General features: G+C 38.5%; 1 protein-coding gene and 1 long non-coding RNA gene across 19 annotated transcripts in view; one reads left to right on the forward strand and one right to left on the reverse strand.

Moving 5' to 3' along the window:
* Positions 1-24,450, forward strand: part of LOC119531855 — a 132,209-nt gene that overhangs the window by 62,477 nt on the left and 45,282 nt on the right. For all 5 annotated transcript variants that reach the window (XR_005216424.1, XR_005216425.1, XR_005216428.1 and 2 more), the window contains one exon: positions 19,577-19,740. This is a non-coding gene — a long non-coding RNA (uncharacterized LOC119531855). The remainder of the gene's footprint in view (positions 1-19,576; positions 19,741-24,450) is intronic.
* Positions 1-24,450, reverse strand: part of IQCH (IQ motif containing H) — a 301,965-nt gene that overhangs the window by 42,690 nt on the left and 234,825 nt on the right. For 10 of the 14 annotated variants that reach the window (XM_037833596.1, XM_037833589.1, XM_037833587.1 and 7 more), the window contains 2 exons: positions 23,887-24,007; positions 19,498-19,784 (listed from right to left, as the gene is read on the reverse strand). In XM_037833596.1, the coding sequence (XP_037689524.1) occupies positions 19,498-19,784; positions 23,887-24,007 (408 nt within the window). Of the gene's footprint in view, positions 1-16,078; positions 16,128-19,497; positions 19,785-23,886; positions 24,008-24,450 lie in introns of those variants that run through there. The other 4 variants (XM_037833597.1, XM_037833593.1, XM_037833594.1 and 1 more) reach the window with 3 other exon arrangements.

The raw sequence follows: 24,450 nt of genomic DNA on the forward strand, positions 1-24,450 counted from the left end.
TTAGGAGGTGGCTTTGACATGACTTGCAGGATTTGTAATGACTCACTTGACAGGTTAATTAATTAGATGTAAAAGTGAGGGAAAATCATCACTGAAGGTTAAAGCTGGAAAGACCCTTAAAAATCATCTAACACAATGTTGACTTTATGAATGGAGCAAATGTGAGAAGAGAAGCAGCTGCCTGAGGTTACAGAACCACATATCAGAGGGCTGGACAAGAATCTAAGGTGTCTCAACTCCCAGTCATAAATCCCTTGTTGATAGTTGTTTGACTGATTAATGATATTCAAGAATCAATTTTTAAAAAATGGCTAGATTACTAGAGAGATTTAGATCAAGGCCTTAAAAAGCACAAGCAACACAAAAATATTCATGTTAGCATTATCTCTAACAGTGACAAATGGCAGTTGTCCAACTTTTGGGAAGTAGGTAAAAAAATTATGACACATCCAAGTGACAAGACAGTCTATGATCTTATCATTAAAGACAATGATTGTGAATAACTTTTGATGATAAAAGAAGATGCATAAAATAGTAAAAAGAGGCTATAAAATGAAATAAGCAATATGACATCAGCTTTGCAAAAATAATATTATACATAGAAAAGACCAGATAAGAATATAACAAAATGCTAACATTAATCTTAGCAGAATTATGTTAAGTGCAATTATATATAGACTTGCATTATATTCTAGATCCGCACTACCTATTATGGTAGCCACTAGCCACACGAAGCTATTGAGCCCTTGAAATGTGGCTGATCCAAATGGAGATGTTCCTTAAATGTAAAATATACACCAGATTTCAAAGACTGGATGTAAAAAAGAATGTAAAATATCAAATTGATAATTTTTTTATGTTGATTACACATTGAAATAATATTTTGGGTTAAACAAACATTATTAAAATTAGTTCCACTTATTTATTTTTCCTTTTGAAAACAACGCTACTAGAAAACTAAAAATTACAAGCTGGCTTGCATTTGGGGCTTACATTATATTTCTATTGGATTGGTTACAAAAAAGTCCATTGCAACTTCTGGAAAGGGGTAGAGCCAGTAGAGGTGGGTGGGAAAAGTGTTGCAGGGTCCCCAGCTTTCCACTGCCCTAAGTGGTACTGCACTGGTAGCAAAGCTCACAGCAGCTTGGGGAGACCTGGGGCAAGGTGCGCAGAACACAGTGAAACTGCACCCTTCATCGACCTTTAAACAAATATGTGAGAACCAGAAACAGGGTCAGGTGGAGGGGAGCTTGCCCAGAATTGTTATGTTCCCAGCTTCTGGATCCTGTTAGGGTCGCAAGCTTTGGGATTCTTCTGGGTACAGAGGGGTGGGAGAGAGGCCCAGTATTGAGCCCTTTTTGCCTCAGGTGTTCCAGGCAGATGGCGGCCACTGGCTCTTCCCTGCTGCTTTTGCCTCTGCCCCATGACAAGCAGGAGGGCTGGGTAGCACAGCATGCAGATGTGGACAGATATGCCCCAGCCCTAGACTCTGTGACCATCTCCGAGTGCAAGTAAATTTCTGGTGCCAAGGGGTTTGGTCTTGCCAACCTTCTCTGAGGATCATGAGGTAGATACAGGATGGACAGATTAATTTTTAGATCAAATAACATTAACTGAAGAATCAAAGAACTTTAGAGCTTCAGGAAACCATAGATATTTTGCAGACCCATCTCAAGGTTTTTCTTCTTCTTACTTTTTTTTTTTTTTTTGTAAAGAGAGGACCACATGGCCTTCGACAGGGTAAGTGACTTACTAAAGGCCCCAGTACCAAGGTCTGAGAAAAACATTCTTGGTCCTAGGCAGTCATTTCTCTGGATCACACTTCCCAAAACTAATTCCTGGGAATAATGGTCCTGATGGACCCTTCCTCAGTTACTTCCAGATGAATCTATGAGGCTAACTAAGAACCTGGAAGATTTACCACCTGGCAGAGAATTTTTTTAAAAAGACAAGTCCTTCAACAAAGCCAACTTGAAGAGGTACAGCTCTGAGAACTAAACCTCAGACACTTTTCTTCTTTCTCAGCTGTTAAATCATGGAGGGTGTGCTTGGCTGGGTTGTGGGGATAAAGCAGAATTAGTCCCTGGTGGGAGGTATCTTTCCTTCTGCTGTCATTTTTGGGCTTTCAGCTCAAGACTTTCCTTGGTTGGGAGAGAGGTCTGTCATAAACAAAATACATGATACTTATTTTAACGAAGTTGGTGCAAGGAACTTTAAAAGCTTTCAGTTAGTAAAATATTAATTTGATTATGTTATTTGGTAAAAGTTGTTTGCATTACATAAAAAATCAGTAGACAGGAGAGGGGACTGTAGCCTCTTGGTGTGTTGCCACCTAGTGGTGACTGCTGGGATGGCCCAGACTCTTAGAGAGGTGAACAAGTAGTCTGGGGCAGTCACCCTTGGCCTGATCAACAACAAATGAGGCCCTTAGTATGCACTTTGGAGGCCTTCCCATCTGTGTCTACTAATCTGTTCACCTTTCTGCACATGATTTAAACCACCACTCCACTCTCTGCACCACCCACCTTAGACATTGTCTTACTTTGAGCCTCTGAAGCAGAGGGGCCAGAAGTACTCAGGGCCAGGTAAGCCACCATGCCTAGGGCTACTATGATTTTCAAAGGCCTCCAAAATATTTAGATTCTGAAAAAAAAATTACTTGCTCCCAAATATAAAAAGAAAACTGAAAAATAATATACATGTTTAAAATTATTTAAAAAAAATGGAACAAATCAAGTGCAGCACAACTCAAACATTTATGTCTAAACCACATCCCATGTGGGATGTGAGTGCATTTTAATATGTTTGACATGACATAGGGTGGGTGGAATCTCTAAAATAAAAATACTTAGGCCCCAGAGAGGTCCTAAACAGGCCTGTCCTAGCTGACTTAGAATGACTTCCATCATTCCCACTTCCTCAGTTGATGCATGAGGACTCTGAGAGGTGAAATGACTTGCCACGTCACACAATTAGAGGAATAACTGAGACCAAGGACCAAGTTCCCTGTCTCCCGGTCCAGCTCTTTCCATGACTCCTATCTCATTACTGGCATTAGGAGCCAAATTTCCTCATAGTGCCAGAAACTTCTCTGTAACTTTGGAAATTCTTTCAGGATGTGCAGAAACTATATTCAAAATTAATTTCAGGATCCAAAATGGAAAAATCTTGGGATGTAAACCTAAATCAGCAGCAGGTGTATTTATATTTTTTTCATTTAAGTTTATAAAAAATCAAATATTTTAATTTACTCTGACCTTCCTTTTTCAAGTTTTTTCCACTACCTTTATAAATTTCTGATCCTCCCTCTACTGATGGGCTAAACAATACTATTTATATTCTTAAAGGTACAGAATTACATACTTATTTATTTTTAGATTAGATAACTTTTTTATCATGAAATTTTGGAAGGCCACTCTCTTATTTTGATATTAAATGCTAAACTACAGTAAACATGAAAACCCAATTTTTATAACCTATTATATGTTTCTGGGACTAGTAATTATATATGCTTCTTCCTTGGCAATTCAATATGGTAATCTCATACTTTTTATAGTCATTCTTCTTTAATTTTCATGCTATAAATGTCAGGGTTGGTGAATGATTTGTTTAGTTCAGAAGTGCTCTTAATCATACTACAAATTATATAAAAAAGGCTTTTGTGTGGGTTTTCAAAGCAGAAGAGTCTTGTTATGTAGCTCCCTTTCTTAGTTTCCCAGCTGCTAAAACAAATATCATCCAATGGATTGGTTTAAACAACAGGAATTTATTGGCTCCTGGTTTCAAGGATAGGAGAAAACAAGGCAATGCTTTCTCCCAGAAGACTGTGGTGTTCTGGGGCTGGCTGCTGGTAATCCTTGGTCCTTGGTTTTTCTATCACATGGCAACGTCTTTTCCTTTCTCTTTGAGTCCTGTTAGCTTCTCTCTCTGTCTGACTTCCACCCTACTTATAAAGAACTCCAATAATCTGGATTAAAGCCCAACTTGATTTAATTGAGCCACACCTTAACTGAAGTAACATCTTGAAGAGATCTTATTTACAATGGGTCTACTCCCACCAGAATGTGGGCCAAGAACATGTCCAAACTGGAGTACGCAATTCAATTCATATCCTTCTCATGCATGGTCCTTTTGGACATGGAAAACTGTCATGAAAGGGATGTACTCCCTTAGTAAAGAGGAGCACAGAGCCCTGGCTCAATCTGTGCAATGATTTGGCAGCAGAGTTTGCCTTCCCTTCCTGTTTCTTGACAGCTTCCAGTAAATCAGGATGTTTTATAAAGAACAACTTCGGCTATAGAATGTGTAAACAAGAAGCAGGACTTTCAGAGCAATGGCCATGGAGTTGGTCTATTCTAATCTCTCAAACCCTAGAGGAGGCACAAAGCTCCAAGAAGGGAAGATACATGATTAAGAGCAGAGTTCAGATCAGAGCTCAGATCTTTTGATTTGACGTCCAAGGCAAGTTTTTTTTTATGCTTGGGAAATTCTTAGAGAGGAGTAGATCAAAAGCAGGGACCTCTCTTACTTATTTCGTCGTACTACACAGTGCTCCTGATAAAAGCAATTGCTCAATAAATATTTGTTGGATGATTCAATTAAATAATACAAGAAAAAAATCTTCCTTTAAAACATGCACAAGTGAGATACCACTTCATGCCCACTGGGATGGCTGTGATAAAGAAGAGAGACAATAACAAATGTTGGGGAGGATGTGGAAAAACTGGAATTCTCATACATTGCTAGTGGGGCTGTAAAATGGTGTAGCCACCCTGGAAAACAGTTTGGCATGTCCTCAAAAAGTTAAACATAGAGTTATCACATGAACCAGCAATTCCACTCCCAAGTATATAATCAATTTAAAACATAATTTCACATAAAAACTTGTACACAAATGTTCACAGCAGTGTTCTTCATGACAGTTTAAAAGTAGAAGCAATCCAAATGTCCATTGCATGCGGAATGGATAAACAAAATGTGGTATATCCATACAATAGAATATCATGCAGCCATAAAAAGGAATGAAGTACTGAAGCATGCTACAAGCATGGGTGAACCTTAAAAACATTATGCCAAGTGAAATAAGCCAGACACAAAAGGTCACATATTGTAGGAATACATTTATATGAAATGTCTGGAATAGGTAAATCTATAGAGACAGACAATGGTTTCTAGGGCCTAGAAGGAAGGGAAATTGGGAAGTGACTGCTAATTGGTAGAGGGCTTCTTTTCCAGGTGAGGAAAATGTTTTAAAATTAAGTAATGGTGATGGCTGCACAACTTTGTGAATATATCAAAAACTACTGACGGGTACCATTTTAAAGGATATATTTTATGCTATGTGAATTATTTCTCAACAAAGGTATCACATACACACACACACACACACACACACACACATATACACACACACTCACACACAAACCAGTCTTTAGGAATCCCATTCTAGGATGGAGGCCTACATAATTTGTATGGCCACTTGTTTGAATCTTGTTGTGTGTGTAAATATTGACTGAATCTGAAAGCCTGTGATAAATCACCTCCCAAATTGCCCTCTGACTTTCTTCTAGCTATTATCCAAGTCTGTACCCTAAAAAGCTTTACCATGTGTGGGTAAAAAAGACCTGCTACATACACTAAAGCAAACTCATGTCAAGCAAGTGTGAATACTTGGGGCTCAATGGGCAATCATGAGTAGAAGCATTTATCACCAAGACTCAATTAGCTCTGAGGTCACAGTGTCACTTTTCTAAAATGCAGTGCACTTCCTCCAACTCTGCACAGCAGGCTTTCATTTTGCTGTCAGCTCCTGGACTGTGTGGGGTTGTGCATGGTCAAGTCCAGAAGAGAGGCAGAACTGGTCAGGCAAGTGGGCGTGTGACATAGGAAAGCCTGGTCCTAGACACTCCACCTCCTTTCTTCCCTCCCGCGGCTCATCCCAGGGGCCCCAGTACCCAACCCTGCCTTCTGTGGCCTGGGATCCCCCACCCCTATGCTCTGTGCCCTCCACAGGCACACTTTCCCATCCCCATCAAGCTAATCCAATAAAGTAGTCCCGACTGATATGGTGAAGGTAGGGCTGAGTCCCAGATAATACACGTTTTCATAATGGAACATTTTGGATTCAGGTATCTGAGAGATGCATCTGGATTCTGGAACTTTGCCTTTGTGAACTCCGGTGTTTGAAATATTGGGGATCTTAGCAAGCCAATATGCCATCTGTTTGGATAGCAGCAATATTTAGAAAGCTGCCTATTTGACTGTGTGTAGGACAGACTCTAGTAGGGAGACTAGGGGAAGGAAAAAGGGGAACTAGTGTCTATTAAGGACCTATTATGTGCAGGTTACTGTGCTAAGTATTTTCCTATCTATTTTCTCATGTCATCCTCCCAACAACCTCATGCGGTAGGTATTGATATTCCCATTTTATACAAGTGGAAATTGAGGCTTAAAGAACTGAAGAAACATGCCTAAGTTCCACAGCTAAGTGCAGGGCTAGGATTAAAATCCAGGTTTGCTTAACTCCAAAGCCCAGGTATTTTCTACCATGCTATATCTACTCTCAAGCTGGCAATGGAAGCAGATGTTTGGTGGAATGTGAGAGCATTACCATGATGCTGGCAGTCACATCAAGAAGCTCCAGGGATTACTAGATGGTTCTGAAGCCAGGGGAAGGCCTGTGAATTATTGTGGGACTTTGGGGAAGTCACATCAACTTTCTGCCTCACTTTTCCCATTATTTGTCCATAAAGCACTTTGAGAGCCTTTAAAAAAGAGCTGCATAAGGACAAAAAAAATAGGCAAAAAGTCAAGGTTCCTACCCATGATCAATAAAAGTCCCATGGCACTTTCCAGAAATGTATGGGTGGAACTTTAGGGTGCTGTGGGAAATTCAGTTGACTAACTGCTGACTGAAAACCACCCTATAGTTTTCCCTGAAAAAATGTTCTTCACGCCTGACTTTCCTGTTGGGCTCTGCTGAGGGCTTCAGCTTCTGTTCTGCTGAGCTCCACCCTAGAGGCTGCTTTTAACTAACCCATCTTCTCTGATACCATTTTTCCCCTGGTTCAATTTCTAGCAAATGACAGAAATAACATTAAGAGAGAAAACAACATTTTCGTCCTCTCTTCCACCTTTCCCTCTCCTTTTCCTCCTCTTCTTCTAAAATTCAATTCACTGTTTCTTAATATACAGCTTCGTCTCCAAGTTTATACTAGAAGAATCCTAAATCACAGCAGATAAGTATAAATTCTTCATTTTAGCTCTCATATTTGTGTCTTCTAAGCATTTTACAGACTCTTCAAGGCAATCTATAGAAAATAATCATTACTTTCTTCATATCTCCTGCATCAACAAGTGAATTTAAAAGAAGAAAAATGTGAAATACAAAATACATATATTGGTGTTTTCCCAAAAAATACTTGAAATAGCAGATTCTTTGGTATACCATGGGTCTTTAATACGAATGGAAGTTTTACCATGTTATTCCTTTGAAAAGCGTTGTCTTTATATTGCGGCTCCTCAGAGATGTTTCTTGTCCTATATACTTTGCCTGTTCACAGGGGTAGGGCACTTAGTGGCTGCCACATGGAGTTCAAAATGTGCTCCTTCCAGTCCAGGGAAGAGCTTCAGGGGAACACAGTTGTCCTCCCTCCATGGTGGTTACCAATGTCAGGAGTACTCCATGCTCTTCTTGTAGCTTCTTTGTTATAATTCCTTTGTATTTCCTGCCTATGCTCTCCCTACAGAGGGTAAATTTCGTTAGTTTATTTGGACTTGTACTTTGTTATTGGTTCCTAACTTAGCCTGATCAAGTTTCAACGTATTGGTTTAACATCGTTTCCATATTAAGACATCTGTGGAAAAATCTGAAGAGGCCAAAAAACAGACACAGCTAAGATAGGTGCTCTCAGATGGGTAGGAACATGGCGTGACAGGGGAGGAGCCCTCAGAGGCGAGAGCCATTCCACTGACTTATCAGGGCTCGGAACAACAGGGAACACAAAGAATATTATGTTTAAGAAAGCAAACTACATGTTTAAAGGAATATATATATTGTTAAAACCATTCTATTTATACAAAAGATTCATGTAACTTTATAAAGGTTTTCAGGGTTTTAAAGGATTTTAAGTGCTGTGTTAGACTGTACTAGTAACAGATGTTCAATGACGTATTTAAGTTTTTGTTTTACTGAAAAAGCAATGGATTGCTTCATATTTTCCTTTTAAAAAACCATACCAAAAGCTACCACATTTTATATATACTCAGATTCATTATTTTTAAAAATCTTATGATTTAAAATAACAGAAGGCCTTCTATAAAATCAATATTACTGTACTAGAGCTAGAAGATTTTGTTTGCTAAATAACCCTTTCAGAATTCCAGTCTTTTGTGTCACTTCTTGTTCTTTTTCTATAAAGACAGATGGTGTCAGTAATTGCCTATATATTTAATTAAGTTAAAAAGCAACATAGTGAGGTTTTGCAAAAAGTAGGAAATGCTGTGCTATGAGCAAAGAAAGAAAAAGGATCCAGAATTTGGTAATAAGACACTATTCCTCACCAAATACACATTTTGATATCCATATGTGTTGGAATGTGACACTGCATTTCATCAATCTAATTATAAGAACAAAGGCATTTATCCTAAAAGATAAAGCCCATAATAGAAATCTAGATGACAGTATGCCCATTTTGACCAGCTAGATAGAAATGGCTCTACGTGTTGTCTACATCACCTCAAATACTGACCAATTCTCTAGGAATTATTCTAAGCTCCTCTGACATTCAGAGTTTTGCCTGGGATTTCTCACCTAGCAGGCTAATCATTGTGAAATTATTATGAGGAGAAAGCAGTACCTACTTGTAGAAAGTGGTTTGGAAAACTGACTTAACTATTCCTGTGATGTCTGTTTTCAATGTTCCCATTCCGTGAATACACCTTCTGGCTTAATGGCAATCTGGCACTCCCAGCTGTGGTATTGTGTATGGGCTGCACATTTAAACTCTTAAAGCTTAAAAATGGCTACCACAACACTGATTTTATTCCATTTCACTTAGTCATTAACATTTAACGATTACCTTATGTGCCGAGCACAAGGATGGAATATATTAAAAAAAAAATAGGAGATGTGTTTTCTGGCTTTAAGCTGTTCAACTCAATTCAACAATCATGCTGAGGATATACAAGAGAAGCGTACATTTTCTTTGGTGATGGTGGTAGAGGAGGAGGGAGATTCTTACAAAGGAATTCTCTATCCATCCATTGCAGCCCCACTGTGAGTATTTGCTGTGAGAGAAGGCGTGCGGGCTTTATAGTCAGATAAGTCATGGTTTGGTCCCTGGATTTGTCACTTAGCTGTGTAACCGTTGTAGAACAAGTTACTCCAGCCTCAGTTTCCTCATCTGTGAATTAGGGACAATAATTCCCACTTCTTGGGAGGTGAGGATTGGGGAGACTTTGTATAAAATACATAACATAGTCTGGTACATGGCAAACATTCAATAAATAGTTAATATTACTATTAATATAATCCCTCTGATCTTCAAAATTATACCTCAGCTCTTAGAGGCTAGAGGATGAAGAGGTGGTTGAAGATGGATTAAAGCGGGTTTCCTTGAGGAGCTGAATTTTGAAACATGTTTTGACGAAAGGGAAGTTGACTAGTGACAGAAAAGGAATGAAAGGAAGGTGGTGTGTGTTAAAGCCCAGGTCTGAGAATGTACTTATTGAATATGGAAGCCACCAAGCAAGTCTGCTTGCATGTCCTGGAGAATCCTGTGGATATGACAGAGGAGAAAAGAAACAAAGGCCATATGGTGGGAGGGGGGTGGTTCAGGGCTGTTCTAAGAGATAGATAAGGCCTAGAGCAAACTACTCTGTACTTTGTCACCCCAACATAATGGTACAGGTAAAATTAAGTTAAAAAGAATGTTAAGAACAACTTGGCAAGGGAAAATTTATCACACAAAAAGTCTTGACAGCTGGAAGTAGGAAAGGGCTTCTCAGATCTGTTTTTGTTATGCTGGGGACCAAGCTGTAAACCCACATATGTAGAGAATCCTTTGGTCCTTCTACCATTAGCGGAGGCCATTTCTTTCTCCCCTACCTGCTGTCCTCCTAAGTCCTGCAGAAACATGGTATCTCCTGACACACAGGATGCAGTGTGAGTGCCCAGATTTTCCCTACCCTGGGCAAGGGTTCTGGTGTTAAAGTTGATTAAAGGCCTCAAAGTCCAGAGAAAGGTGTCTGGATTTCATTTGAAAAGAAACACGGATATCCACGATAAGAATTGGTAGCTGAAGAAGTTGTAGGTGGGGCAACTGGATATAAATGGAGGAACTAGGTCCATTATGTGTGGACCAACCAAAGTTCTACCCAAGAGTTGATATCAGGCTTAGGTTCAATCTTCCTGAAATCAAAGGTTTACAATGTAAGGGGGTTAACTGAACATTTAATTACAGTCCCATATGGTAATATTATGTATGGCAAAGTTGGCCACTAGTTTATCTGTTCTATCAGTGTTAAGAAACAGAATTGTAATTGTCACTGTAAAACTTACTGCCATCATTGTGCTTATTGTAGAAGTTATCACTACCATCATCATCATTACTGTTACTTGTATATTACAGGTCTCTTTCACTAACACAAAAACCCAGACTTTTTAAAGGGACAGTCTTTTACTTTAATGCTTCAAAACCCTTTGAGATCTATTTTCCCTTTGCTAGGTATTAACTTGTGATTAACAACACGCCTATTATAGCATTTTAGAATACTGAATTATAATAGGCACTTCTGTTTATACCAAAGGCCCATTAAATTTTAATTTAGATATTCACTGTTAACCTTCTTATATATAAATAAAATACCTTCCCTAAGAAAAAGTAAATCTCATTGAGCTCTCTTGGTGAATACGTTATGTATCTTGAAAACAGAGATAGTAGATCTTGCAAATGAGAGTCCTGAAGGGGGACCAGGAGATAAGTGTTCTTTCATTCATTTAATAAATATTTATTGAGCGTCTGTTATGTCCTAGACATAGTGCTGGGTGCTGGGAAGACAGCAATGAATAAGATGGAATTATGATATTTCTGTAGACATTGTTTTTTCCATTCTTGGAAATAAATGTATTCAGTTTTGATGCTTATATATCACTTTGAGATGATGAAAATGCTCACTGACTTTTAAAAATAATGCTAATTCAATTCAGATTCAACTCACAGTTTGGGAACCTGCTGAGGGCTTCTGTGACAGTTTTACATGTGGTTATGCCGTTTGATTTAATAAGAATAGCACCTTATATCTGCTCAGCCTCTCAGAACAGCCTGTGAGAAGTAGGGCAGGAATTCACCATTTGTCAATGAGAAAACATGACTCAGAGGCGTCAACTGGGTAGGTGGAAAGGCTGGGACCAGAAACCATTACCCTTCACAATGAAAATATTTTCAGATATCTCTTTTTTCTAGGCTGATATATCTGTATTTAGCAACTCTTAGAAACAGTTTTCAGGATATACAGGATAGACTCTGAGATACATCAGAGTCTCATTTTTGTCTTTCCTCACAAACTGTACTTTGTAGCAGGTCTCATTTCCTTTTGTAGCTACCTTATGTATCTAGTAGGGCCATTAAATTTTAATTTAATATTAAATATTAAATTTAATATTAAATATTTATTGATTGATAGGCTTTCAGAACTTCTAGAAGATCCAAATCTGTTGCTCTTTCATATTCACTTTTGGGAAGCTCTAAGAGAAAGAGCAAGAGTTTATTGAGCCTCTTTTATGTACAAGCCACTGTGCCAGGTGCTAGAGTGAATGCAAAGACATAAAAGACATGGAGGTGCCTGCCCCTATGGAGCCCTCAATATAGTTGGGAGACAGGCTTGACAAATGAATTACAAGAAAAGGCTTAAGTGACAAATACATAGAGCAATACAAGAGACATCAAAAAAGTAATATCAGTTTAATTGTCAAATGATTTGCTTCATGCATTCAGAGAAGAAAGAAATCCCTCCTGTTTGGAGCAATCAAGAAAGGTTTTACAGAGTTGCTGGAGTTTGAACTGAAGGATAATTAGGATTTGAAGGAGGGTAAGAAAGAGTGCATTCCAAGTGCAAAAGAGGATACTACTAGTATCCTACTACTACTAGTCGCCTGTAGCCATTTTTCACTTAAACTCTTCTTAAAGATTGGATTTCTTTTCTTTTTATAATAAAGTATCAATGCCCATAATAGAGATCATTGTTTCAAAAGTTCATAACTATCCAGAAACAAACAAGTCTTTAATCTGGGAATTTCAACAGATTGCACCTTTGCCAATCTGTTTGTTTAGATAATGATATATAAATGCATATTTATATGAGGCAAGTCATATGTGATGTTTTTAAGACTTAGATCATTTTTCACCTCTCTGTGCCTTATGCTTTTCTACCACCACCCTTCATATCCTCTTTTGCACTTGGAATGCACTCTTTTTTACCCTCCTTCAAATCCTAATTATCCTTCAGTTCAAACTCCAGTAACTCTGTAAAACCTTTCTTGATTGCTCCAAACAGGAGGGATTTCTTCTCTGAATGCATGAAGCAAATCATTTGACAATTAAACTGATATTACTTTTTTGATGTCTCTCGTTTTGCTCTATGTATTTGTCACTTAAGCCTTTTCTTGTAATTCATTTTTCAAGCCTGTCTCCCAACTATATTGAGGGCTCCATAGGGGCAGGCACCTCCATGTCTTTTATGTCTTTGCATTCACTCTAGCACCTGGCACAGTGGCTTGTACATAAAAGAGGCTCAATAAACTCTTGCTCTTTCTCTTAGAGCTTCCCAAAAGTGAATATGGAAGAGCAACAGATTTGGATCTTCTAGAAGTTCTGAAAGCCTATCAATCAATAAATATTGATTAGGTGGCTGGCTATAATGTGCCCAGCATTGTGTCAGACATCATGAAGAAGTAAAAAATGCAAGGTCCAATGCATTTTCTTGAGGATTTAAAAATCTCATGGAGGCAAAATTTATGCCTAAGAACCAGTAAGAGTACAGTACAATTGTGTGCATATGTGTCAACTGAAACTGGATGATGGATAGGAAATGAGCTTCCTGATGGCAGGAAAACATGTCTTGTTATCTCTGTCCCCTCAGCACCAGGCATAGGGCAGAGTAGGCCCTTGGGAGGTGTTTGCTAAATGAATGTATCAGTCCCTCCTCTATCCAAAGCCCCATTTCAGCTATTTGTAATGAGCCTCTGGTAGGTGCTTCAGACCCCTCTGGGAACCCACTAGATGCCTGTCCACCAATGGCTCTTGCTTCAGGACCTATCAGGGATTGGAAAGAGCTTTTGCTGCTCTTTGTTTAAGAGTCAGATCCCTTCACTGTAATATGGGGTAGAGCCTGTCTCCTCTTCTCACACCGGAAGACGCAGACACTAACACGGCTACTGTGTGGCTCCATGTATTTTGTAGCTCCATGTATTCTTTATGGAGTCACTGAAGGCCTGAATTTCCCAACTCCTGGGGTACTGGAGTCCTGTACCTAGTGCACTGGCTGGAGCAGTTTTATGCCATGTTCTTAGCAGCTCCATTTCCCAGGGACTGGCTCTTTCCTTTTATGTGTGAACAATCTTGTTCTACCTAATGTTCCCAATATTTAAATCCTACATTTCCAAAACTGTTCCTTTATTCTGCTACCCTAGAACCTGACATGCCTTTAGGTCTGGGTGGGATTTTTCACACTCTTATCTGGAGTTGATTTTAATTGTGGGCCTGTCCTTGGTGCACCACTGTCATTTTATCTACCTTTCCTTAGCTCGCGGTCCCTTTGGCTCCTACCATGTCAGCACAGTAAATTACAGAGGTCTAACTGAGGCCAGAAAGCAGGAATTTGAAATGGATGCAGTCACCTCTGGCTTCTGCTTCCCATGTCTATTTTAAGAAATGTGTTTATATAAGTTGATGTATGTGAAAGTTCATTGTAAACTATAAAATTCTACACAAATTTATGATAATCATTATTCATATATTTTTTCTGTTTACAAATATAAACATGCTTACTTTTGAAAATGCAAATACAGAAAGCGTAAAGAACAAAATAGAAATCACCTTCTGTATTAGTTTCCTGTTATTGCTGTAACAAGTTGCCAGCAACCTACTGGCTTAAAACAAATTTATTATCTTACAGATTGACAAGTCAAAAGTCTGACTGGGCTAAAATCAAGGCGCCAGCAGGGCTGTGTTCCTGCTAGAGGCTCTAGAGGAGAATCTGTTTCCTTGCCTGTTCCGGCTTCTGGTGGCTCCCCTCCTCCATCTTTGAAGTCGTCAGGGTAGCATTTTCAAATCTCTCTGACACTCCTGCCTCCTTCTTAAAAGGACCCTCATGATTACATTGAGCCCACCTGAATAATCCAGGAAAATCTCCTCATCTCAAGATCCTTAACTTAATCACATCTACAAAGTTCCTTTTACCAAAGGGTAACATATTCATAGGTTTCAGAGACTAGGACGTGGACATCTTTGGGGGCCATTAGTCTTTCTACAACGCCCTCAATCTTTCTATTCAGAATTAATGTCTCATTAGATCTTTGTATACATCTTTAGTTTCTTCCTGCTTTGCATATGTATGTTTTTATATTTTATATAATTATCATATTACATATATTGTTTTGTAATTTCTTTTTCACTCTTCCATGAGTCTATGAATTGTTTTCTGTTAAATATTCTTCAAAAAACACAAGTTTTAATATTTTCATAGTATTTAATTCTCGTTTAACAGATATTCTATTATTGGAATTTAGGCTTTTTGAAATTTTTTGCTTTCTTAATACAGTGGTTAGCATATGTGTACATAAATCTTTGTGATTATTTCCTTGTGATGAATTTTTAAAAGGGTATTCTTATTATAATTATTAAATTTTGAATTTGCTGATACAGAAATAAATACTATAAAATGTAATTGAAATAATTTTTTGAACTGGAAGTTCCTCTGAAATCAAGGAAGCTAACCTGCTTATTTTATAGATGAGAAAACTGAAGACTACACAAAGAAAGTGATAAGCTCAAAGTAACATAGTAATTTAGAAACAGAGCTAGATTTATCTTCTATTTAACTTTAGTATGATGAAACGCATTACAAATAAAATTAAAACACGTGACAGGGCTCAATACTCAAGGATATAGGTGTGGGGAGGGGGCACAGATTGCAGGCAAAAGGGACAACCAAAATGGGTGGGAGATTGGTTACTTTGAGCAAATACGTAAATTGATTGAGCAAATAAATACATTGAGGATAAAGAGACTCAAGTTTCTCACTTTTGAAGACGGTATATTTAAGCATGGAAAAGGGGAAGTCTAAGAAGAATCTTGAGGTGTTGGATTGAAATTAGAGATGTTGGCATGAACTCATGGTTTAAAATATATATATATATACATACACACACACAGATAGATACAGAAACAGTGATAGGTGTGAGCATGTATGTATGCATTTATGTGTGTGCCTGTATTGCACATATATAGGACTTGCATTTCCTAGCTCCATCCACTAGGGACCAGCAGCAATAACACCCTGGTAGCAATGATTACACTAAAAGCTCAGCTATTGGTTTCTTAATACCATCCTTCATTAATAGGAACCAGAGCTTTTGGAGAAGTGGCTGACTGTAGAGTTGGGGCAGGGAAAGTATAACATGAGCCTGGAACATCTTCTTGAGTCATAAAGTAAAAAAATGCTCAAAGAATGATGAGGACATGTCAGAAAGACACAGAAGCCATCCTGAAGGGGCTCCCACTGGACAAATATGAAACAACTGAGCATCAAAATAATGAAACTATCAAAATAACAAACCATTTAATTTAATAGACCCACAAGTCTAAACTGTATAAATAAATAAAATATACACATATAACGAAACTATCAACAAACCATTTAATAAAATGGACCCATGAGTCCAAACTATATAAATAAATAAAATATACATATATAAATCAAAGGGGAAAAGGAAAAACTCTTCCTTACAGTAGAATGCCAACTAATAAAATGGAGAAGGAATGTTGGAAATAGAAAATCACCACTGTCATAGGGTTGTTGATTCAGGAGAAAGTTGTCAATGGATGCTAAATTTCGTGGGTGGAAATCTGATGAGGAGAAAGATATTGTGTAATCTTGGAACACCTCCCCACAAAATATATGCTAAACAATTACAAAGGGAAAAATAGTGATTTTTATGGTGGAAAAACATGGCAGAAAAAAAAAGCCACAAATGACAGTCTGGGAGAAGATACTTGCAACATGTACAACAGTCAAAGGGTTAGTGTTCCTTAAACACAAAGAGCTTCTACAAATCAACACTTGTATTGTAGCCCAATTTTAAAAGGGGCAAAAAATATGATGAGGCAATTAAGATAAATATATAAATGGCCAAAGAACATATGAAAAGGTGTTCATCCTCATTAAAATTAAAGAAATGCTAACTAAAACAAGATAACATTTTTTAACTGTTCGACTGGCAAAAATGATAATATGCCAGTCTCTTCACTATCACCAGAAAGTATGTCAAATAAATAAATGAAGGTGCTTTCTGAAGTGATGTCACTTGCAAAATGGCTAGACAATATGCCAGTGGTTCTGCAAATAATCTTTTATATACAAAGAGCCAACATACTTTCCTTGCCAATGTAGAAACACTCTTTGGTGTGCTCACTGAGAATTTTCTCCAATGTTCTACAGAAATTTTAACACAAATGGCCATATACTTCTAACAGGAAGGGGAAAGGAAAAGTGATAGGATGATAAACTTAGTGAATCTTGGGTTAATATTGATCTATTCCATCAATCCAACTAATGTCTGAGTTCCTTCTCTAATATCCTTGGCAACACTGTCCAGCATCTGCTAGAACACCTTAATGTTTGTTCATTCATTCTTTCAACACATATTTACTGACTACCTACTTTGTGCTAGGACCAGATAAATGCTGAGAATACAATAGGGAACAAAAAGAGAAACTATCTCTCCTTAGGGACCTCACAATCTAGAGGGGAAGACAGATAGTAATCAGATAATCATGTAAATAAATGGTATGAGGGATGCACGATGAGAACCTGAAGCAAGAGAATTTGACTTTGTCAGGGAGGTCAGGAAAGTCTCCCTGAGAAAATGTGGCTTAACTTGAAATATCATGGATGGGAAGGAAGTTACTAGGAAAAAGGAAGAGGCAAGAACATTTCAGGTGGGTGGGTGGGGGGTGTGCGTAGCTTGTGTAAAGGCCCTGCGGCAAGGAGTAGCATGATGAGTGAGAGAGACTGAGAGAGGCCATTGTGGCTGGAGAAGAGAGAGAGAAGAGGGAGAGCTAAGGTGTGACAGGGCTGACAAGGTAGATGGGGCCAGCCAAGTGAAGGGTGGAAACCTTTATCTTGGAAGCCCAGAAGGGTGTTAAGTCCAGGGACAGGACCAGCCTCTGTGTTTGGAGAAGACACCCCCTCATTGTTGTGTGCAATTCTTCCTATATCGAACCTAAATAAGAACTACAACTGTCCCTATAGTTCCAGCCTCCCTCCCACTCCAGGAAACCACAGATTTAATCCGTCTTTCTCATGACAAATATTTGGAGAGGGCTCCCCCCCACCCTTTTCTCCACTGCTTCCCTGGTACCCAGCTCCTCCATTAGGGAAGCGTTGTTTCTGTGTTCTCCTGACCCCAGAAAGATTTCTGAAACTAAGGACCCTTAGTTTGTCCTTTTCTCTCTTAATGTGTGGGGCTTAGAACAGAATGTAAAAGCCTTGGAGGGCACGGGAAGGAAAATGGAAAATGATTATCCAAAAAGCTGAAAACTGCCAAAAACATAAACTCTCACTTTGAAACCATTAGCCAACTGAAATGGAGAACCATTAAACAGAATAATGAATATTAAACAACTAAAGTATATTTAAAATGCTGGAAGGCCACAGGATATCAACAGAGGGATGGCAGGAGGCTGTGGCATCCTTTAGACAGAGGTCTGGTTACCCAATACTAGAAGAGGAGCAACTGAACATTTTTTAAAAATGAGTTCTGTGATATAGCAATGAATTTAAACATTATAATTTTGAAGAAACCAAAGCAAACAAGGCTAAAGTTATCTATCTGGAATATTCTTGCATCACAACCACACACATGCACAATGATGAATCTTGCCAATGTAATAGTGAATAAATAAAAGCAAGTTGTAGAATAATAATATACAGGGTGCTATAAGCAATAAAAAGGTTGTGAGCACATTATGTGAGAATAATTAACAGTGCTGGTGTGTTAATGTGGTGGAAAGGGGAAGTTTAGAGTCATGTATGTCACCAGAAGGAAAGTTGGAGGTTAAAACATGGGAATGTATAACATAGTGAATCTTGTGGTGGACAATGCCCATGATTAACTGTACAAATACAAAAAAGTTCTTTCATGAACTAGAACAAATGTATGACACTTTTACAAGGAGTTAATAATAGAGGGGTTTATGGGAAAAATGTATCTATTGCAAACTATGGCTATAGTTAGCAGTAATATTTTAATACTTTTAATCAACAATAACAAATGTACTATACCAATACTATGGGTCAATAATGGGGGGCAGGATAAGGGTATGAGAGGATTTGGGTCTCCATTTTTATTTTATTTCTTTTCTGGAGTAACAAAAATGTTCTAAAATTGATCATGGGGTCATATGCACAACTATGTGATGATACTGTGAGCCAGTGATTGTACACTTTAGATGGTTTGTATGGTGTGTAAACATAACTCAATAAAACGGCATTTAAAAAAAAGTTGTGAAACATGCAAAATGAAAGTACACATTATTTATGGATACATCTATATGCAGTAAAAGTGTAAAGATATGAATGGAAATTGAAACCCCAAATATAAGATAGTGGCTCCCTCCGGAAGGAGGAAGGGCTGTACAACTGGGAAGGAGTACACAGGACTGGAACTGGTGTCAACACCACTTTATTTCCTAAGCTGGGTAGGGATGCATAATATTCATTATATTATTATTTGTACCTTTTTATATTTATGAAATATTTTCCAATACATTTTTAAAATGAAATATTTGACAACTAAGTTCCAGGTGAACTACTGATAAGGAATAGAAACAAGGACTCTTAATTCCTTTCTTGTGATTGATTTTCTATTTAAGAACACGTTTCAGACAGGTTAAACCCCTGGGTGACATAGATAGTTTCATGGTAAGACACAAGCATAGCACTAATGTGCAGAACTGAGGACCCAATCGACAGAGCTATGTGGGATGATTTAAATGCCAACTGTACCTGAATGAGATGATCCTCACCCTGTATTTCCAGACATAAAGCCTAGTCACACATGGATTGGCATGAACTGAGTAAATGTTGAATTTATGGAGTTAGCTCATCAGAGGAACAGTAAATTTTAGAAGCTCCCTCGTACTCCCTGTTGCATGGGCAAGAAGGGTATGGAGTCTTTATGTATTCTAGTATTTCACATGGCACCATTCAACTTACCAGCTGTTCCATGGTGGTTGGGTCAATAAAAGTCACTAGGTCTATAGAGATGTAACCAATCACATCTCTCATTTTACAGGCATTTCCAATTTGGAGGCACAAGGACTTGAGCACTTGGGGATCCACAGAGGTCTGAGGCATGGTGGTACCAGAGGAGATCAAGGGGCCGTCCGCATGAAACTGGTCTCCGGTTGACAGCACCCTGATTTCTCCGTTGGGCTCTATGAGCATGTCCACCGTCAGGTTGGTGATACTTTCTGCAGGTGGGAATGCTTCGATCACGCCCCCTGGTGGGAAAAGCAGAGAGGACATGAAAGGATGTGTTCACCAGGATTTTGCCCATTTAAAGCAGGAGGAAAGAGCACAGGTTTTGGCAGATGGACTTGGGCTCAGCTCCTGGATGTGCCAATGTCCAAATTGTGAGCTAACCACTTTGTGGTGTTTTGTTATAGTAGCCCTGGCAAACTAAGACAATCTCTTTAATACATTAAAAAAAAATCTTATTTATAAAGAGATAAGTTAATTTAAAAGCAAAAACAACTAAGTGTTCCGTAGACAGGCAGGGCAGCCTCTGGAGTCTGATAGTATTAAGATAAACTTGGCCTGGATTTCACAATTTTGCTGAGGGGTGACTTCTGCCCACTGATGTAAGCCACAGGCTTTGAACTACATATAAGTTTAAATCCTAAAATTTTAGCCATTCTCAAATGCAGTCATCTGTTACTTTATACAAAAGGTACTTTCCTTAAAAGCCTATAAATTTGGTCTTTGCTGACCCTAAAAAAAGCTGAGTTTCAGAGACAAAATGGACATATTTCACCCCCAATCTATTTAGTTGATTTGAGATGTGCTTTTCTTCAAATGAGGCCTACTAGTGTGTCCTGTACCTAAATACAAGTTGTTGAGGATTAAGCAAGGTAAATACAACCAAACAAATAACAGTGAAAACCCACAAAAAAGCAAACAGGAAAACCTAGTGAGTCTTTCTGATTCAGTTAACTTTGGGTTTTTAGCCATCACCTATGTTTTGAAAGAGAGCACTTTAGCGGGAAACACATTATCCTTTATGACTTACAAGATTATTTTATTTCAAACTAGCTTATTTGTACTGTTTTCTCAGCATCATAGCCATAACCTTTTCACTATTAATCTTCTCCTTTCAAAGCAATTAATTCCTCTTTTTAAAAAATGTATTGCCTTGGACATAATCCTATGACAGTATGGAAATCAAATCTGTAGCACATTTTGTGGCCATAAAAAAACCTGAGATCATGGAAATGGGAATGAATGAGGCAACAGTGGAAGATGGTGGGAAATGGTGGTTTCAGAGTCAGGAAACCTGGGGGGATGACCCAGCTCATACAGTGAACATTCATGCAGGGCCTGCTGGATGTGCTGGGCTCAGAGACAGGCAGAGGCTTCAAAAACCCATGACTTACCAGAAACTGATGTTGGAGACAAGCTAAAATTGTAGGATCTAACTTTGCATTCCCCATTCACCACTTATTTGTTGTGTGATTTTGCCCTAGTCACTTCCTAGATCTGAGCCTCAGTTTCCTCATCTATAAAATTGGGTTAATAAAGCTTGTTCCACCTCCTATAAATAAGCATGACATTTACAAGATGGCTGAGAAGAGAGGCTGAGATGAGCAGGAGGCAGAAGTGAAGCCTTAGCTTGTGGTTATACAGCTCAGGTGAGACTGGCAGGAAAACCCTTTCTAATCTACAAAACTCATGAAAATAAATATTTTAGAGGAAGGCTTTGCAGGCTGAGCTTCCAAGATCTAGAAACTTCCCAACATCCTGACCTGGAGATCATCATGGTCTTCCCTCCCATCTAAAAAATCCCTTATTCTTGACCAATTTTTGCTGTAGTACCTTATTTTCCATTTACGCATAGGGTTGACTCTTAATTTTCTGATGGTAGGTTCATGTGGAAATTTGTAGAATAACAGAATTTTAGGGTTGAGAAGTTATTGGAGGTCATGTAGAATAACCCCCTCTCAATGAAGAATCCCTTTTCAACAATTCTTGTGAGATGACTGGTCATCCAATCCCTTGCTTAAATAATTCTTTATAAGGTCTTCACTATACAACCTCCCACCCCCCACACCACCCAGACAGTGTATTACAACAACCTACACACCTATCCTTTCTGATACTCTTACACTGAACTATGTTCCTTGATAAATATACTCACTGGCTTTGGCCAAGATTCCTGGAGCAACATAGAGGTAGCATTTTATCAGCTCTTACTTAATCTTTTGTACCCTGATTTCCTCCTCTATAAAACAAGGGTAATAATGATACCACATTGGATGGTGTTCAGGTTTGCTAGAGCTGCCGTTATGCAAAATACCAGTAATGGATCGGCTTTTATAAAGGGGGTTTATTTGGTTACAGATTTAGAGTTCTAAGGCCATAAAAGTGTCCAAACTAAGGCATCAACAAGATACCCTTACTGAAGAATGAATGATGGTGTCCCGAACACGTCTCTCAGCTGGGAAGGCATATGGCTGGAGGTTCTACAGTTCCTTTGCTCCCAGGTTGTGTTTCAAAATGGCTTTCTCCAAAATGTCTCTGTGTCTCTCTTAGCTTCTTTAGCTCCTGTGCATCTAAGCATCAGGGTCTTCTCTTAGCTTCTCTGGAGCAAACTCTGGGCTAGCATCTCTTACCTTAGCATCTCCAAACATCCTTCTGTTTGCATCTCTAAGCATTTCTAAGTATCAGAATGTCTTGGGGTGTTTTTTTGTCCTCCTGTTCTCTGTGTGAGCTCCCTTTAAAGGAATCCAGTAAACTAATCAAGACCTACCCTGAATGGGAAGGATCAAATCTTCATGGAAACATTCAATCAAGAGGTCACACCCGAATCAGAAAGATTAATAAATATTACCCCACAAGATTGCATTAAAGAATATGGCTTTTAGGGGGACATAATATATCCAAACCAGCACAGATGGTTAGAAGGATTAACTAATATATGTATGCTTAGAATAGTGCCTTGTACATAAGCACTGTTTGCTATTATCATCGTGTTGTTGCTGCTGTAGTTTTCATCTGAAGGCTCTTTCAACTCTTTTTCTTCCCCTTCTTCTATTATTAATTATCATTTGATAGCTCTTTTAGACCTGAGAAGCTGCTATAAGATTTTCCCTCTGTCTTTTAAAAAGTCAACGATGTATGTATTTGAATGTGGTTAAAAGGGGAAATTTGGGGTTATATATATGTTGCTAGAATAAAAATAATTTTCAAAAAATCCATGGAACTGCACAACACAAATAGTGAGCCCTAAGTTAAACCATGGACTATAGCTAATTGTACAATTATAAAAAAATGTGCTTTGATGAATTGAAACAAATGTACGACACCAATGCAAGGTGTTAATAATACAGTGATATATGAGAGTCATGTATTTTATGTATGATTGTTCTGTAAACCCACAACTTCTCTAATTTAAAAAAAAAAAAGTCAATTATGCCCTGTTTCCTGAACTTCTCCTCAGAGAAGTTAACCTACTTTTTTATCTTCCTGGGTGCATATTGAGTAAGTCAGCAGTTCTGGAAAAGGTGGAGTCAGTGGACCAGGAGTGAACAGAGTGGTCTTATCCCTCTCTTACAATTGCTGACAGGAATATCTGCTTTACACTGCAACCTCCTTAAGAGTGAGGGGGCACTGCATTGTCTTGCTTCTGTATCGCACTCACACAGGGACCTCAGTGACTGGAGATAAACATTCATTCACTCCATTCATTCCGTCACTCATGGACCTCCTAATGTCATTAGAAAACAGGGATGTTAGGATGATGAAGATGATGAAAGGAATGGAGGCTGGTTTGTTTCTAGACTGTAGAGGATCCTTATTTGGAAATTTTACCTTCAGAACTGGAAATGAGACCATTTTTGTTCTCTTAGAAAAAGGAAGGGGAACTAACATTTATTAAAAACCTGTTCTTTGTCAGGCTTCATGATAGAGACATTCATTTCTGTATTTCATTGAATCCTCCCAACAACCCTACAAGGTAGGTGAGTGAGGAAACTGGGCCTCCAAGAGCTTAAGAACCTCGTTCAAGGTCATGGCTGAGATCCAGTCCCAGGTCATCTGATTTCAAAGCCCACATCTCAGAAGTCTATGGTGCAAAAAAAAAAAAAAAAAAGGCGGTGGGGGAGGCGGAACCTTGAGCTAAGCTTGGTATGCTCAGTTCTATTTACTTAAGAGGTTGGGTGCAAAATAAATGTTGAGGCAACATTTAAAAAGTCTGTTCATAGGAGCACTTTTCTAAACCAATGTAAGAGATGAGAGGTATTTAAATTGGCTCCAGATTGACCCAAAACTAGAATTCAAGGTTGTGTAGCAACTAATCCTCAGCAGAAACTTTACAGTCTTATTTACCTTGACTGAGAAATGTTTGGAGGAATTTCCCCCACGTTGGGAACCGTTTCTCATTGACTGGCTGTGCGTGCTGTGCTAAAATGCCCGCTAGCTCCTGGGAGATCTTCACCAAAGCTGGCTCCTGCAGAAACAAATTAAATAGAACCACAAGCAATTTTACTACAGAAATGAAAACTGCTTGTGGAGTGATTAAAAACCAGGCCTCCAACAGGCAAAAAAAATGTGGTTACTGTTTACCCAGAGTCAGAAAGCCATTTTGAAAAATTTCTCTATTTTTCCAGCCATTTCAGTGTTCTTATTTCAAAGTGATTTGGCCTCCTAAAAATTGCTGATAATAGTGCCTGTTGTCTATGAAAGACAGCCTTCTATCTGGGCATTAGGAAACCCAGGATTCAGACCCACTGCAGCCTCTGACCAGCTGAGTGTTCTTGGGCAGTATGCCACCTTATTCTGAGCCTCAGTTTCCCTTTATGTAAAATGTGGGGTTAACTATGTTGTCCCTAAGATCCTTTAGATCTGAGCATTAAAAAAAAAAAAAAAATGTTTGATGCTAACAGGGTTGAC

The sequence above is a fragment of the Choloepus didactylus genome, chromosome 4 (genome assembly GCF_015220235.1).
Source record: "Choloepus didactylus isolate mChoDid1 chromosome 4, mChoDid1.pri, whole genome shotgun sequence".
NCBI lineage: Eukaryota > Metazoa > Chordata > Mammalia > Pilosa > Megalonychidae > Choloepus > Choloepus didactylus.